General features: G+C 40.9%; 1 protein-coding gene across 5 annotated transcripts in view; it reads right to left on the reverse strand.

Moving 5' to 3' along the window:
- The window catches only part of LOC127452871 (polypeptide N-acetylgalactosaminyltransferase 1-like), a 157,898-nt gene that overhangs the window by 52,707 nt on the left and 91,219 nt on the right, over positions 1-13,972 (reverse strand). For all 5 annotated transcript variants that reach the window (XR_007899322.1, XM_051718696.1, XM_051718694.1 and 2 more), the window contains 2 exons: positions 13,716-13,862; positions 7,103-7,271 (listed from right to left, as the gene is read on the reverse strand). Coding sequence is in view for 4 of the 5 variants with exons in the window: in XM_051718696.1 (XP_051574656.1) it covers positions 7,103-7,271; positions 13,716-13,854 (308 nt within the window). In the remaining variant the exon portion in view is untranslated. The remainder of the gene's footprint in view (positions 1-7,102; positions 7,272-13,715; positions 13,863-13,972) is intronic.

Genomic DNA, 13,972 nt, shown 5'->3' on the forward strand with positions numbered 1-13,972 from the left:
AGCGCCACCTTTGGCTCAACCTGGTCGAGATGGGTGAGGCCGACAGGACACGGTTCCTTGCTGCCCCCATCTCCCAGGCTGACCTATTCGGCGACACCGTCAAGGACTTTGCCCAGCAGTTCTCGATGGTGGAGCAGTAGACGGAGGCTATCCGGCATATCCTGCCCCGGTGCGGCTCAGGATCCCGCACCCCATCTGCTCGTCGCCAAGGGCGTCCCCCTGCGGTGACTGCACCGGCTCCGCTGCAGCCCGCCCCTTCGGCCCGGTCCCAGCATGGAGCCCACCGCAGGAAGCAGACGCCACCCGTCTCGCAGCCGCCAAGAACCCGTGAAAGGCTTCAAAGTGCCCTTGAGACAGCGAAACCCGCTGCTCTGGAGCTGGAAAGCAGACCTCTCCATCCCCCGGTCGAAGGCCGGGAGGAGAATCTTTTTGTTACCTTTGTATTTAATTGCGCTGCATGCCCAAGTGGCTGCAGTACTCAAGAGCTCAACAAGAGCGGTTTCCTTGTTCCCTGGGTCACGTATCCGGTGTGCACAGCCGTCATCACGACCACCGTCCACCACTCTATTTGGCAGGTTTGGCGCTCCAGCGGCGGTCTCCTGCCCCTGAGCGCCCAGCTGTGGCACAAATCTGCCCCCGATGTGACAGTCTCCATGGGTCACGAGGACAGACCTCTTCCTCCCCCGTCCCAGGCTGTTCCGGGGGTGGTCACAAGGAGCCAGGTAAGTGCTTCGATGTCCCTAGATTCAGCACGGCCATGACATGGTGTGGCACCTTGAGCTCCGCCCCGCCGCAAGGCCCCACCTGCCGGTACGTCCGACGACGTTGTCCCTTTGGTCCCCCTTGCGCGGAACTTGGACACGTGGCTTGCGCTTTCCAATCCGTCGCGATGGTTGGTCTGGACCATCCGACTCGGCTATGCGATTCAGTTCGCCAGGCATCCGCCCAGGTTCAGCTGTATCCACTTCACCTTGGTGAAGGACGAAAACTCTGCTACCTTGCACGCGGAGATCGCTTCCCTCCTATGGAAGGGTGCGATAGAACCTGTCCCTCCGGCCGAGATGAAGAAGGGGTTTTACAGCCCCTACTTCATCATACCAAAAAAAGGTGGTGGGTTGCGGCCAATCTTGGATCTGCGAGTACTGAACCGGGCTTTACACAGACTCCCGTTCAAGATGCTGATGCAAAAATGCATTCTGGTGAGCGTCCGGCATCAAGATTGGTTCGTGGCGGTAGACCTGAAGGACACGTACTTCCATGTCTCGATCCTTCCCCGACACAGACCCTTCCTGACAGATAGGGAATGTCATGGTTACTTGTGTAACCTCCGTACCCTGATGGAGGGAACGAGACGTTGTGTCCCTCCTGCCACAATGCTGAACTACCCGCTGAAATGGCCGGACCTTGTCTCGGATCCTCAGCATAAAACCTGAATGAGTGGTTGCATACCAGCTCCTTTTATACCCATATGTCTGGGGGAGTGGCATTTTTATTGGCCTTTTATCAAAGACCAGAGGTGTCTCGGGCTCCTAAGAGTGACCCCTAGTGTCACTACATCAATACAACGTCTCGTTCCCTCCATCAGGGAACGGAGGTTACACAAGTAACCATGATGTTACCATGTTTATTAGTCCTGTCTTTTCATTGGTTTATGTTTATGAGTCTTGTTATCTTGTTATCAGTTCTGTTTTATCATTGGTTTTTGTTTCATTGACTAGTTATCTTGTTATTAGTTCTGTTTTCCCATTGGTTGTCATGTTACCCCTGTCTATGTATTTATATCCCTCATGTTCTCTTGTCTATGGTCGAGTATTGTTGGTGTAACGTTGTGTCATTGTTCATGTTGTTAGTCTAATCAAGTTTAGTTTAGAGTCTGGTTTATATTCTGTTTTGTTTTCACATTGGATTCACGTTTTTGGATTTATAATTTTTCACTTAGAGTAATACTGCACTTGGGTTCTTCAAATCATCATCTTGTCTTCATCCTGCCCCAACATTACAGGTGGATGTTTGAGATTATAGGAGAACACTTAAGAAGAACCCCTTTAGGAACCTCTTTTTCTGTGAAAAGTCTCAGCGAATGTTACAAATTTGTCCTATTGAAATTGTTGGAAGTAGTTTGGGTTACACTTTATTCTTCACAGAGCCAGTGTAACATTACATTAATAAAATAGTAATACTACATAAACAACTAAAACATTTTCTGAAAAACAATGTGAGTGGGCAAAACTTGCCCTCATGATACTTGGGGTTGTAGGTGGTTGCTAAGGTGTTGCTATGTGATTGCTAAGGTATTCAGAGTGGTTTTTAGAGTGTTGCTATGCAGTTGATAGGATGTTCTGGGTGGATTCAAGTGTTCCTAGTTGGTTGCTAAGGTGTTCACTTACTGTCTCAAGACAAAAGAACTTCCACCCCCAAGTCCCATTTATATTCTGGTGCCTAAATATGGTGCGGGTCCTTCCTTTAGTGTAAATCCATGAGATTTTTTCACATTTTATTGTCCGCCAGACAAAAATTGTTAGTCTGATTGCTTAGAAAAGTAAAAGCACACCTCTCCACAACAAGCTACATAATTTGAGCACAAACAGTATGGGATGAGTTTCAGTCTGAAGTTTAATACTTCAGGTAAGTGGTTTGTTCAAATCCCTAATCTTATGTATGAGCAAAAGTAATAATGATGCTTGCAATTATAAGGAGCTCCACAAAATAATTACACATTAAGTACATGCAGTTAATTTGTACAACTGAGTATTTACTGATGTACGTAAATACAGTGAAACAAGAACACAAAATGTTGGGAATGTCTTGTGCATAAACAACCCCCCCCCCCCCCCCATTATAAAAGTAAACAGTATCTAGTGTTTTACAGAGAATGTATATTCATAGCTATAAGATCACATTCTTGTCAAGGGGAAAGTGTTCTGGCCCAGGCGCTGTGTGAGTATGTTTGTATGAGAGTGCGTGTGTAGTTAGGTCATGACTGTGACTCTGTAACTGACACACTCTTATCTTTTAATTGAAAATGTTGATTCTATTGGTTAGCTTTAAACACAGCTGAGGAAAAAAATACCTCTTCAGTAATTAATCTGAGGGGTAAAAAAAACACATTTCACGGATCAATGTTTACATTTCGCTCCCTGCCACACACATTCAGCCGGCACACACACACACCATGGTGCACCAGAGAGTCAAAGTCAAACATCTCTCCTCACAGCTCAGCAAAAGCAAAAATAACATTTCAAAGTAAACTCAGCAAAAAAGAAACATCCTCTCACTTTCAGCTGCTTTTATTTTCAGCAAACTTGTGTAAATATTTGTATGGACATAAACTGAACAAGTTTCACAGACATGTGACTAACAGAAGTGGAATAATGTGTCCCTGAACAAAGGGGGGTCAAAATCAAAAGTAACAGTCAGTATCTGGTGTGGCCACCAGCTGCATTAAGTACTGCAGTGCATCCCCTCTTCATGGACTGCACCAGATTTGCCAGTTCTTGCTGTGAGATGTTACCCCACACTTCCACCATGGCACTTGCAAGTTCCTGGACATTTCTGGGGGGAATGGCCCTAGCCCTCACCCTCCGATCCAACAGGTCCCAGATGTGTTCAATGGGATTGAGATCCGGGCTCTTCACTGGCCATGGCAGAACACTAACATTCCTGTCTTGCAGGAAATCTCAGTCCAGCCGCTCTCAGCCTATTGTGGACAGTCTGAGCACTGATGGAGGGATTGTGCGTTCCTAGTGTAACTCGGGCAGTTGTTGTGGCTATCCTGTACCTGTCCCGCAGGTGTGATATTCGGATGTACCGATCCTGTGCAGGTGTTGTTACATGTGGTATGCCACGGCGAGGACGATCAGCTGTCCTTCCTGTCTCCCTGTAGGGCTGTCTTAGGCGTCTCACAGTACAGACATTGCAATTTATTGCCCTGGCAACATCTGCAGTCCTCATGCCTCCATGCAGCATGCCTAAGGCACATTCACGCAGATGAGCAGGGACCCTGGGCATCTTTCTTTTAATGTTCTTCAGAGTCAGTAGAAAGTTCTCTTTAGTGTCCTAAGTTTTTATAACTGTGACCTTAATTGCCTTCCGTCTGTAAGCTGTTAGTGTCTTAACGACCGTTCCACAGGTGAATGTTCATTAATTGTTTATGGTTCATTGATCAAGCATGGAAAACATTGTTTAAACCCTTTACAATAAAGATCTGTAAAGTTATTTGTATTTTTACAAAATTTTCTTTAAAATACAGTGTCCTGAAAAAGGGGCGTTTATTTTTTTTACTGAGTTTATTTGTCTGTAGAATTAGAAAACATGAAATAATAAAATAAACAGAACAAGACAATTTACATTGACATTGTACACTGGTCCCCAAAAAGTATTTGGACACTTTTGGACAAGAATATATATAAAAAAACAAGTGCATCTGCAAACAAATGATGTTACACCTTTTCTCAGAACTAACTTAACTTTCCTAACCACTTTTCTTTTAAGAAACTGGCTCCAAGGTGATTTTAGTGGATATAAAATGTCAGTTGCCTTCAAGTTCACACACAGGTCTCCTAGCAGAGTAACCACAGGTGTGGTTCAAGCTCAACACATTAACTAAGGGCATGTTCCACAAAGTTTGACGACCAGAAAGTGGCCAAATGCTCTTTGTCATCATTTTGAACAATATATGTATTGTTTTATAATTGTTTAATATTTTTCTTTTTCTTTTTTGCTTAAAAAGTGTTTTTGTGGGGGGCCTGGGGAGCTCAGCGAGTACTGATGCTGACTACCACCCCTGGAGTCATGAGTTCGAATCCAGGGTGTGCTGAGTGACTCCAGCCAGGCCTCCTAAGCAACCAAATTGGCCCGATTGCTAGGGAGGGTAGAGTCACATGGGGTAACCTCCTTGTGGTCGGAATAAGTGGTTCTCGCTCTCAATGGGGCGCGTGGTAAGTTGTGCGTGGATCGCAAAGAGTAGCATGAGCCTCCACATGTGGAGTCTCCGCAGTGTCATGCACAATGAGCCACGTGATAAGAAGCGCGGACTGACTGTCTCAGAAGCAGAGGCAACTGAGACTTGTCCTCCACCACCTGGATTGAGGTGAGTAACCACGCCAACACGAGGACCTACTAAGTAGTGGGAACTGGGCATTCCAAATTGGGAGAAAAGAGGATAAAAAAAAAGTGTTTTTGTGCTATATGCCTTGTAAATAACTGGCAGTTTTAGTTTTTTGTTATACGGTGCATCCGGAAAGTATTCACAGCGCTTCACTTTTTCCACATTTTGTTATGTTACAGCCTTATTCCAAAATGGATTCAATTCATTATTTTCCTCAAAATTCTACAAACAATACCCCATAATGACAACGTGAAAGAAGTTTGTTTGAAATCTTTGCAAATGTATTAAAAAAAAAAAATCACATGTACATAAGTATTCACAGCCTTTGCCATGACACGCAAAATTGAGCTCAGGTACATCCTGTTTCCACTGATCATCCTTGAGATGTTTCTACAACTTGATTGGAGTCCACCTGTGGTAAATTCAGTTGATTGGACATGATTTGGAAAGGCACACACCTGTCTATTTAAAGTCCCACAGTTAACAGTGCATGTCAGAGCACAAACCAAGCCATGAAGTCCAAGGAATTGTCTGTAGACCTCCGAGACAGGATTGTATCAAGGCACAGATCTGGGGAAGGGTACAGAACAATTTCTGCAGCATTGAAGGTCCCAGTGAGCACAGTGGCCTCCATCATCCATAAATGGAAGTTTGGAACCACTAGGACTCTTCCTAGAGCTGGCCGCCCGGCCAAACTGAGCGATCGGGGAAGAAGGGCCTTAGTCAAGGAGATGACCAAGAATCCGATGGTCACTCTGACAGAGCGCCAGCGTTTCTCTGTGGAGAGAGGAGAACCTTCCAGAAGAACAACCATTTCTGCAGCACCAATCAGGCCTTTATGGTAATTCTCTGTCTGATGAAACAAAGATTGAACTCTTTGGCCTGAATGGCATGTGTCATGTCTGGAGGAAACCAGGCACCGCTCATCACCTGGCCAATAACATCCCTACAGTGAAGCATGGTGGTGGCAGCATCATGCTGTGGGGATGTTTTTCAGCAGCAGGAACTGGGAGACTAGTCAGGATCGAGGGAAAGATGAATGCAGCAATGTACAGAGACATCCTTGATGAAAACCTGCTCCAGAGCGCTCTGGACCTCAGACTGGGGCAAAGGTTCATCTTCCAACAGGACAACGACCCTAAGCACACAGCCAAGATAACAAAGGTGTGGCTGCGGGACAACTCTGTGAATGTCCTTGAGTGGCCCAGCCAGAGCCCAGACTTGAACCAGATTGAACACCTCTGGAGAGATCTGAAAATGGCTGTGTACCGACGCTCCCCATCCAACCTGATGGAGCTTGAGAGGTCCTGCAAAGAAGAATGGGAGAAACTGCCCAAAAATAGGTGTGCCAAGCTTGTAGCATCATACTCAAAAAGACTTGAGGCTGTAATTGGTGCCAAAGGCGCTTCAACAAAGTATTGAGCAAAGGCTGTGAATACTTATGTACATGTGATTTTTTTTTTTTTTTCGTTTTTTATTTTTAATAAATTTGCAAAGATATCAAACAAACTTCTTTCATGTTGTCATTATGGGGTATTGTTTGTAGAATTTTGAGGAAAATGATGAATTTAATCCATTTTGGAATAAGGCTGTAACATAACAAAATGTGGAAAAAATGAAGCGCTGTGAACACTTTCCGGATCCACTGTATAATACAAAAATGTATGAAGACATAAAGACAGAGAAATGGGGGGGTTGTTACAAGGAAATTTTTTTAGGTTACAAACTGGAAATTACAAGGGTATTATGCCATAAATGTAGTTTATGAGGACATTTCTAGTGTCCCCATAATTCAAATCGCTTAAAAAAACATACTAAATGATGTTTGTTTGAAAATGTAAAAATACAGAAAGTTTTTTGTAAGGGTTAGGTTTAGGGGTAGTGTTAGGGGATAAAAAAATCGAAGTGGTTGATAAAATTGGACATTCACCAGCCACTGTGGCTGGGGGCAAAAAAGTTAATTTTGTTCCCTGAAGTTAAGACACACACACTCACCCCTCAAGCCGGACATCCGGTAAAGATCGGTTGAGAGCGATCATCTCACTGGCCATCAGGTTAAACTGGTTTATCTTAAACATTTCCTTCATCTTCTCCTGGTGGTCTTTAGAAATAACCACTGGCTTTCCCATCTCCCCTGGCCCGTCATGATGCCTTTGAACCACAGCTGCAACACAAACACATATGTTAAAGACTCTTCCCCCCATCTTGAGGGCATCCTCTTAGCTCTCTCTTAAACATATGTGCCCTGAGTTCAGTGTTCAAAGAGCAAATTATCACACATTACTTAAGTATCTAAATGAAGGCATACCATACACCAGTAGCATGTAGTGGACTTTTGAAATTCCTATTTCTGTTCCAGTTGAAATTTAGGTAGCTTTCAGTTTTAAGTAACCCATTCTGAAATCTGATTTATCACAACATATTATATATATATATATATATATATATATATATATATATATATATATATATATATATATATATATATATATATATAAAAGTATAACTATGTGAAAATATATTATATAAAAAAGTCACATACTTGAAAAATGCAACAACTTATTAACAAAATAACAATATACTAAAAATGGCAGTTGTCCTATATGTAACACAAATTTTCCTTAAATCAAATCAGTTTATTATCATATAATTTGAATAGGCTATGTACTTATATGGCCAATCAAAATTAACTATTATATATATGTGAATTGCCATATTTCAGATTTCTGTACAGTAAGGCATATGAAATGCCTTTTTACTTTGTAAATAAGCATGAAATATAATTTTTTTGAAAATTCAATGAAATGAAATGAAGTCAAATCAAAGTTTGTATGCATTGTACTATAATTATTATTTTTACATTGCTTCATTCCAACAAGAATTACAGCAACAAGCACATTTCTTGTATATTTCAACTGTTCGCCAATTATTTTTATATTCATCTTATTTTTGGATAATTTGCCATCTGCTCCTTGGTAAATACCACAGGTTTCATGATGCCATGGAGCTGCCACCTTTAAGAGCAAGCACTCAAGCGGCTTACTTGAACAACATTTCATGGTTCAAGTCATTTCATGTTTATTTTGATTTAGACTGACAAAGTGCTGTTGTCCGTGTCGGTTATTGTGTAAATAGTTTCTCCACTTACATCAGTTCCTCCCATTCATAGCGATTTGCGGAGAGGTAGGGATTATCGCATTTATTGATTGACAGCGTATTGAACGAATAAGCACTAATCGGATCCAATGTCTCCCCTTACATATATTTTCGCCTATATTCGGCGGTTACCTCCACACATTCACGCCATGCTTTAGGAGCTCACTGACATTGCAACAAGCTGAAGGGAGGCTTGAGAGATGCTGCCTCCCTCTGAAACTTTATCCACGGAGTGTCGCTGTTTGACAGAGTGACTTTAGAAATATGACTGCTACACACATTGTTTGAGCTCACATGTCATAATATTTTATTTATGTACAGTTTTTTATTTGTTTCACCCAAATTTTTGAGGAGGCACTGCCTCTTCTGCCTCCTCTGAGAAATCGCTACTGTTACACACTTCTACTGTTTTTATTTAAAGCTTATTATAATTATACGGACTGACCCAAAACCACAGCTAATTTTAACCATAAAACAAAAACATTTTGCATTTTAGTAATTAAAAAACAAAACATTGTTTACCTCATTTATAAATGTTTTTCCATATGTCCCCAAAGGGAGGTTTTGTCCCCAATTCTGTCCCCAAGTATACACACAAACGCCAAAACACACACACACACACACACACACACACACACACACACACACACACTCTTATCTACTGGGTGTTCAAAAAAACTAAAAAATAAGTGTGGTCCAGATATTTGTGCACAATTGTATATTGTTCATGTCTGAATGTTTATGTGTGTGACTGAGTGTGAGTTTTTGTGTTATAATAGTGTTTGTAGATTGTGTTTGGGTAGATAAGCACTGAGCTTTGATCATTAATAACTCAAAGCATGCTTTGGTGAGATTAAGGTCAGATTTGCAACAGTGTGAGAGATTACACCTGCTCTAAGAGGCAAACTGCCTGTTTTTAATCCCTGTGCTGCTTGTGTGTGTGTATGGGTGAGCTGTGTGTTTGTCGGCTGGGCATAATTTAGCAGTTTAAGCCGAGCGCATTACAAGGCAACTTTGTCCTGTTTCCCTGCTCAGCAAAATCCAACCAATTTCCTGAGGGATTCTGGGGGCAAAAATCTTGTAATCATTGCTATGGACACACACACACACACACACACACATGTTGGTGCGGCTGTCCTTATGAGGACTCTCCATAGACATAATGATTTTTATACTGTACCAACTATAGATTCTATCCCCTAAACCTAACCCTCACAAAACACTTTCTACATTTATACATTTTCAAAAAATATCATTTAGTATGTTTTTATTTTTTATTTTATTTTATTTTTTATTTTTACTTTTCTCCCAATTTGGAATGACCAATTCCCACTACTTCGTAGGCAGGGTTGGGAGGGTTACTTTTGAAATGTATTCCACTACAGATTACAGAATACATGCTGTAAAATGTCATTTGTAACATATTCCGTTAGATTACTCAAGGTCAGTAACGTATTCTAAATACTTTGGATTATTTCTTCAGCACTGGTAGATTTTTTCACTTGTTTTGACTATAAAAACTCTGCCAGTACAGTAAGACAAAATACACACGTTAAAAATACATTCTCTGAAAAACCTAAATATCTTATGCAGTGTTGTTTCTAAAACAAGATCAATCAAACTGATCTTGTTTTAAGGAATTTTAGATATTTTTACAGGAAAACAATACAAAATGTATTATCAAGAATATGATTTTTGCCCTAATATCAAAGGTCTTACTAGAAAAAAAGAAATTATGATCCAACGTGAATTTTCTTGATAAAAAAATATGATCGTGACTGGTAACATGCATTTAAAATGGCTAGAAATAGCATTTTAGCTTAGCATAAAGCTGACAATTTACACAAGGTTTATTTCTATTTCTTCTGCTCCAAACTTACTTTAAACTTACTTCTCCGTCTGCTCGTATGAATCATAAGAAACACATCATAAGAAAGTGTTTCATCGCTGTTCAGATGCACTTTGGATCACATCATTTATATGTATAAATTTTTCCCTCTGAAAGGACTAAATATTAAATGAAACAAATGACAATAAAATCTCTTCAGTAATCAAAATAATTGTTGAATGTAATTGTATTCTAATTACCAATTATTTAAATTGTAACTGTAGTGGAATACAGTTTTTAAATACGTAATCCCGTTACATGTATTTTGTTACTCCCCAACCCTGTTTGTAGGTCCTCGTGGTGGCGTGGTTACTCACCTCAATTCGAGTAGCGGAGGACAGTTGCCTCCGCTTCTGAGACTGTCAATCCGCGCATCTTATCACGTGGCTCATCGTGCATGACACCGCGGAGACTCTGCATGTGGAGGCTCTTGCTATTCTCCGCAATCCACGCACAACTTACCACACGCCCCATTGAGAGCGAGAACCACTAATCGCAACCACAAGGAGGTTACCCCATGTGACTCTACCCTCCCTTGCAACCGGGCCAATTTGGTTGCTTAGGAGACCTGGCTGGAGTCACTCAGCACACCCTGGATTCGAACTCGCAACTCCAGGGGTGGTAGTCAGCGTCAATGCTCGCTGAGCTACCCAGGCCCCATTTAGTCCGTTTTTTAAGCGATTTGAATATGGGAACATGACAAATGTCCTCATAAACCACATTTACAGTATAATACCCTTGTAATTACCAGTTTGTAACCTAAAAAAATGTCCTCGTAAACCACCCAAACCCGCCCACACACACACACACACACACACAACAGAAAATGTTTTATTGATGTGGTGAGCAGATTATTTTAGGGTTGTTGTTGATGGTGGGGGTAAAGCAGCTCTTGAGTGGCCACACAGAGACAAATGCTCTATACAGACCAAAGTGTCCAGGTCAGGGGTCATACAGGGGTCAAATAAGTGACAAAAGAAAGCAATGAGAGAGGATGTGCTTCACGTCCTTTACTCTACACCTCCATATTATCTTTCTGTATCTATCTTGTAATACTCTTTCATCTTCTTCCTGTTTTTTTCATTGGCTCATCACTGGCTTAGCGAAACTGTAGTACTCGAATGTGGTTGTGTCCTTCAGGAGTCAATACAGCTCATATTATATTTCTATACTCTCTCTTTCTCTCCCACACAAACACAGTTCAATACTGGAATGTGTTTCAGGTTATGATAAGACAGTGGAAGAAGTCTGTTTTGTTGTGTTTTTGTTAAGGATGTATGAGACTAATGGACTAAACGGTTCTAATGCTACTAGTCGACACTGGAATTACTATTCGGTTCAAATATTTTCCCATTAAACTTCAACATTTGTACACATTTATGTTTGGCTTTATATTTTTACAGAGGCTGCACTTAAATTACTGTCATGTTAATGTTTCACATTTTAAATATAATTAATAATACAAATATTACTTATAAAAAGAGGATCTCTGGAGCAGAAACAAAGTTTCATTTCACCGCAGGCTGCACGTGCTTCTTCCCACTCTCAGCGGTGCGTGCAGGAAAATGCCCCAAGAAAACTCAGAAATCACTTCGGTGGTGGTGCGGGAAGCAGATTTCCGAAACATTGGCTTGAAAGTCGGATGTTTTCACATTTGAGTATTCTTTAAATCTGTGTGCTTGTAAGTTATTTTCCCGCCGAGCGGGCTTTTTCAAACACAGGATAGCCGCCTCAGGTAAGTCAAGCCCCGTCTTTCACCGGACCATGTCGACGTGTTAATTTTGCTCATGAAAAAATGTATGCTTTTGAGTAAGTAGCCTAGAAAATGACTGTTTAGGCTAAGAATGCCATTTTTTTATCTGCTGATTAAGAAGGCTATTTTCAACAAGGTGCCAACTGCTTAAAGGGTTAAACTATTATGTATGTGTGCAGGTTTAGAATAGATTAGGTTTATTGTCTATTTTTTTCTAACCTTTAGCTATTTTGTATTTATTTTTTACATCGTAACTGTTATTGGTTAACGTTCTTTACCGAACAGCTGTCATATTAGATCAATGGCTAATGCACGACTGCGCATCATGAAATACGCACAACTGTTCAGAGCATTTTTTTTTTCTCTCATGAATTTCGCTTAGTCTACCTGTTAATTATTTTTAACAATGTCCTGACTGTTTTAATATGTTAAGTAACCTTTACTTTAAGCTATAAAAAGCTTAATTTGTTTAATAATTAAATATACAGCATTGTAACAGAGCCAAGTCTCCGTCATTTTATAATAAGATAAATGTGTGTTTAAGATTATGTGTGTTTCCCATGTTATGCATGTATCCCATATTTTTTTCTGATTATTACTAGGATTTTGGTTGAACAAACAACATCTGGGATTTTATTCATTTTGTAGCCTCTGTGTCTGTGCCTGTCATAGTAAGAAAATAAAAAATATTTTTTACATTCTGTAAATCTATCAGCTGATTATTCAGTTATCAGCCTTTTCCACCATCTTAGTTATTGGTATAATAATAATTTCTTACAGTTATATAGCACTTTTCTAGGCACTCAAAGCACTTTACATAGTATAGGTGGAATCACCTCAACCACCACCAGTGTGCACCATCCACCTGGATGATGCAACAGCAGCCATTGTGCCCCAGAACGCCCATCACACAATAGCTATTGGTGGAGAGGAAAGTGGAGTGATGTAGCCAATTCAGTGATGGGGATTATTAGTAGGCCATGATAGATAAGGGCCAATGGGGGGAATTTTGGCCAGGTTATACCCCTACTCTTTACGAGAAGTGTCCTGGCATTTTTAATGACCACATACACTTCTGTTTAACATCTCATCCGAAAGACAGTGCTTTTTTAGAGTATAGTGTCCCCATCACTATACTGGGGCATTAGGACCAACACAGACCGCACCCCCTGCTGGCCTCCCTAATTCCACTTCCAGCAGCAACCTTAGTTTTCCCCAGGAGGTCTCCCATCCAGGTACTGGCCAGGCTCAACCCTGCTTAGCTTTAATTATGGTGCTTAGCTTAGGGTGAAAATTATATGTAAAAAATATATATATGTAAAAAGTTTTTGTAACTACAAAAGTTAGAATATGAGTTAGCAAAGTGCGCTAAATGGACACTTGGGAACTGAAGTTGCGTTCGCCCAAAGAGTTAAGCATAACAACAATAGGCTGCTTGAGTGCTATCTGTTAGGATCAGTATCAGACGGTACACTGACAAAACATAAGTACTGTCATATTTTATGACTTTACTATAGATTTACACATCACACAACCTTTAGAGTTTTGTTTAAAAAGTCTTTAAGCTAGCTGATGCTAACTGTTCCAGCACAGGCAAAATACGAGAAATTTTTCTCTCCAAAAATAAGTAAATCATTTTTGTAAGGGACATTGGTGATGTCCAAATGAGTAAACCACTTTACATGTATCAAATGTGTCTGTAAAGGGAAAGTGGGAAAGTTGTAGTGTAGTAATTATAAATCACTTAATTTAATAACAACAGAAGTCAATGGGAGGTCTCCACCAAAACAATCTTCTGAGTGTGTACTCACTGTCTCTTCCAGGCAGTCCTCTCTCTTTTTTGTCATCACATTTGTTGCACTCACTGAAGTAGAGCAGGATGAACATGTCTAGCATCACCCACACCAGAGACGTGGCCAGAACCACCTTACAGTATGCAAACTTCCTCATCTTCACACCTGAAACACACACAAACACACAAAGTGTTACATACAATCAAACACTTGAGAAGATGCCAGAGCTTCTTCTGATCTTCCCACCTACAACTGGCAACTAAACAGTGAGTTAA

The sequence above is a fragment of the Myxocyprinus asiaticus genome, chromosome 15 (genome assembly GCF_019703515.2).
Source record: "Myxocyprinus asiaticus isolate MX2 ecotype Aquarium Trade chromosome 15, UBuf_Myxa_2, whole genome shotgun sequence".
In the NCBI taxonomy this organism is placed as follows: Eukaryota; Metazoa; Chordata; class Actinopteri; order Cypriniformes; family Catostomidae; genus Myxocyprinus; species Myxocyprinus asiaticus.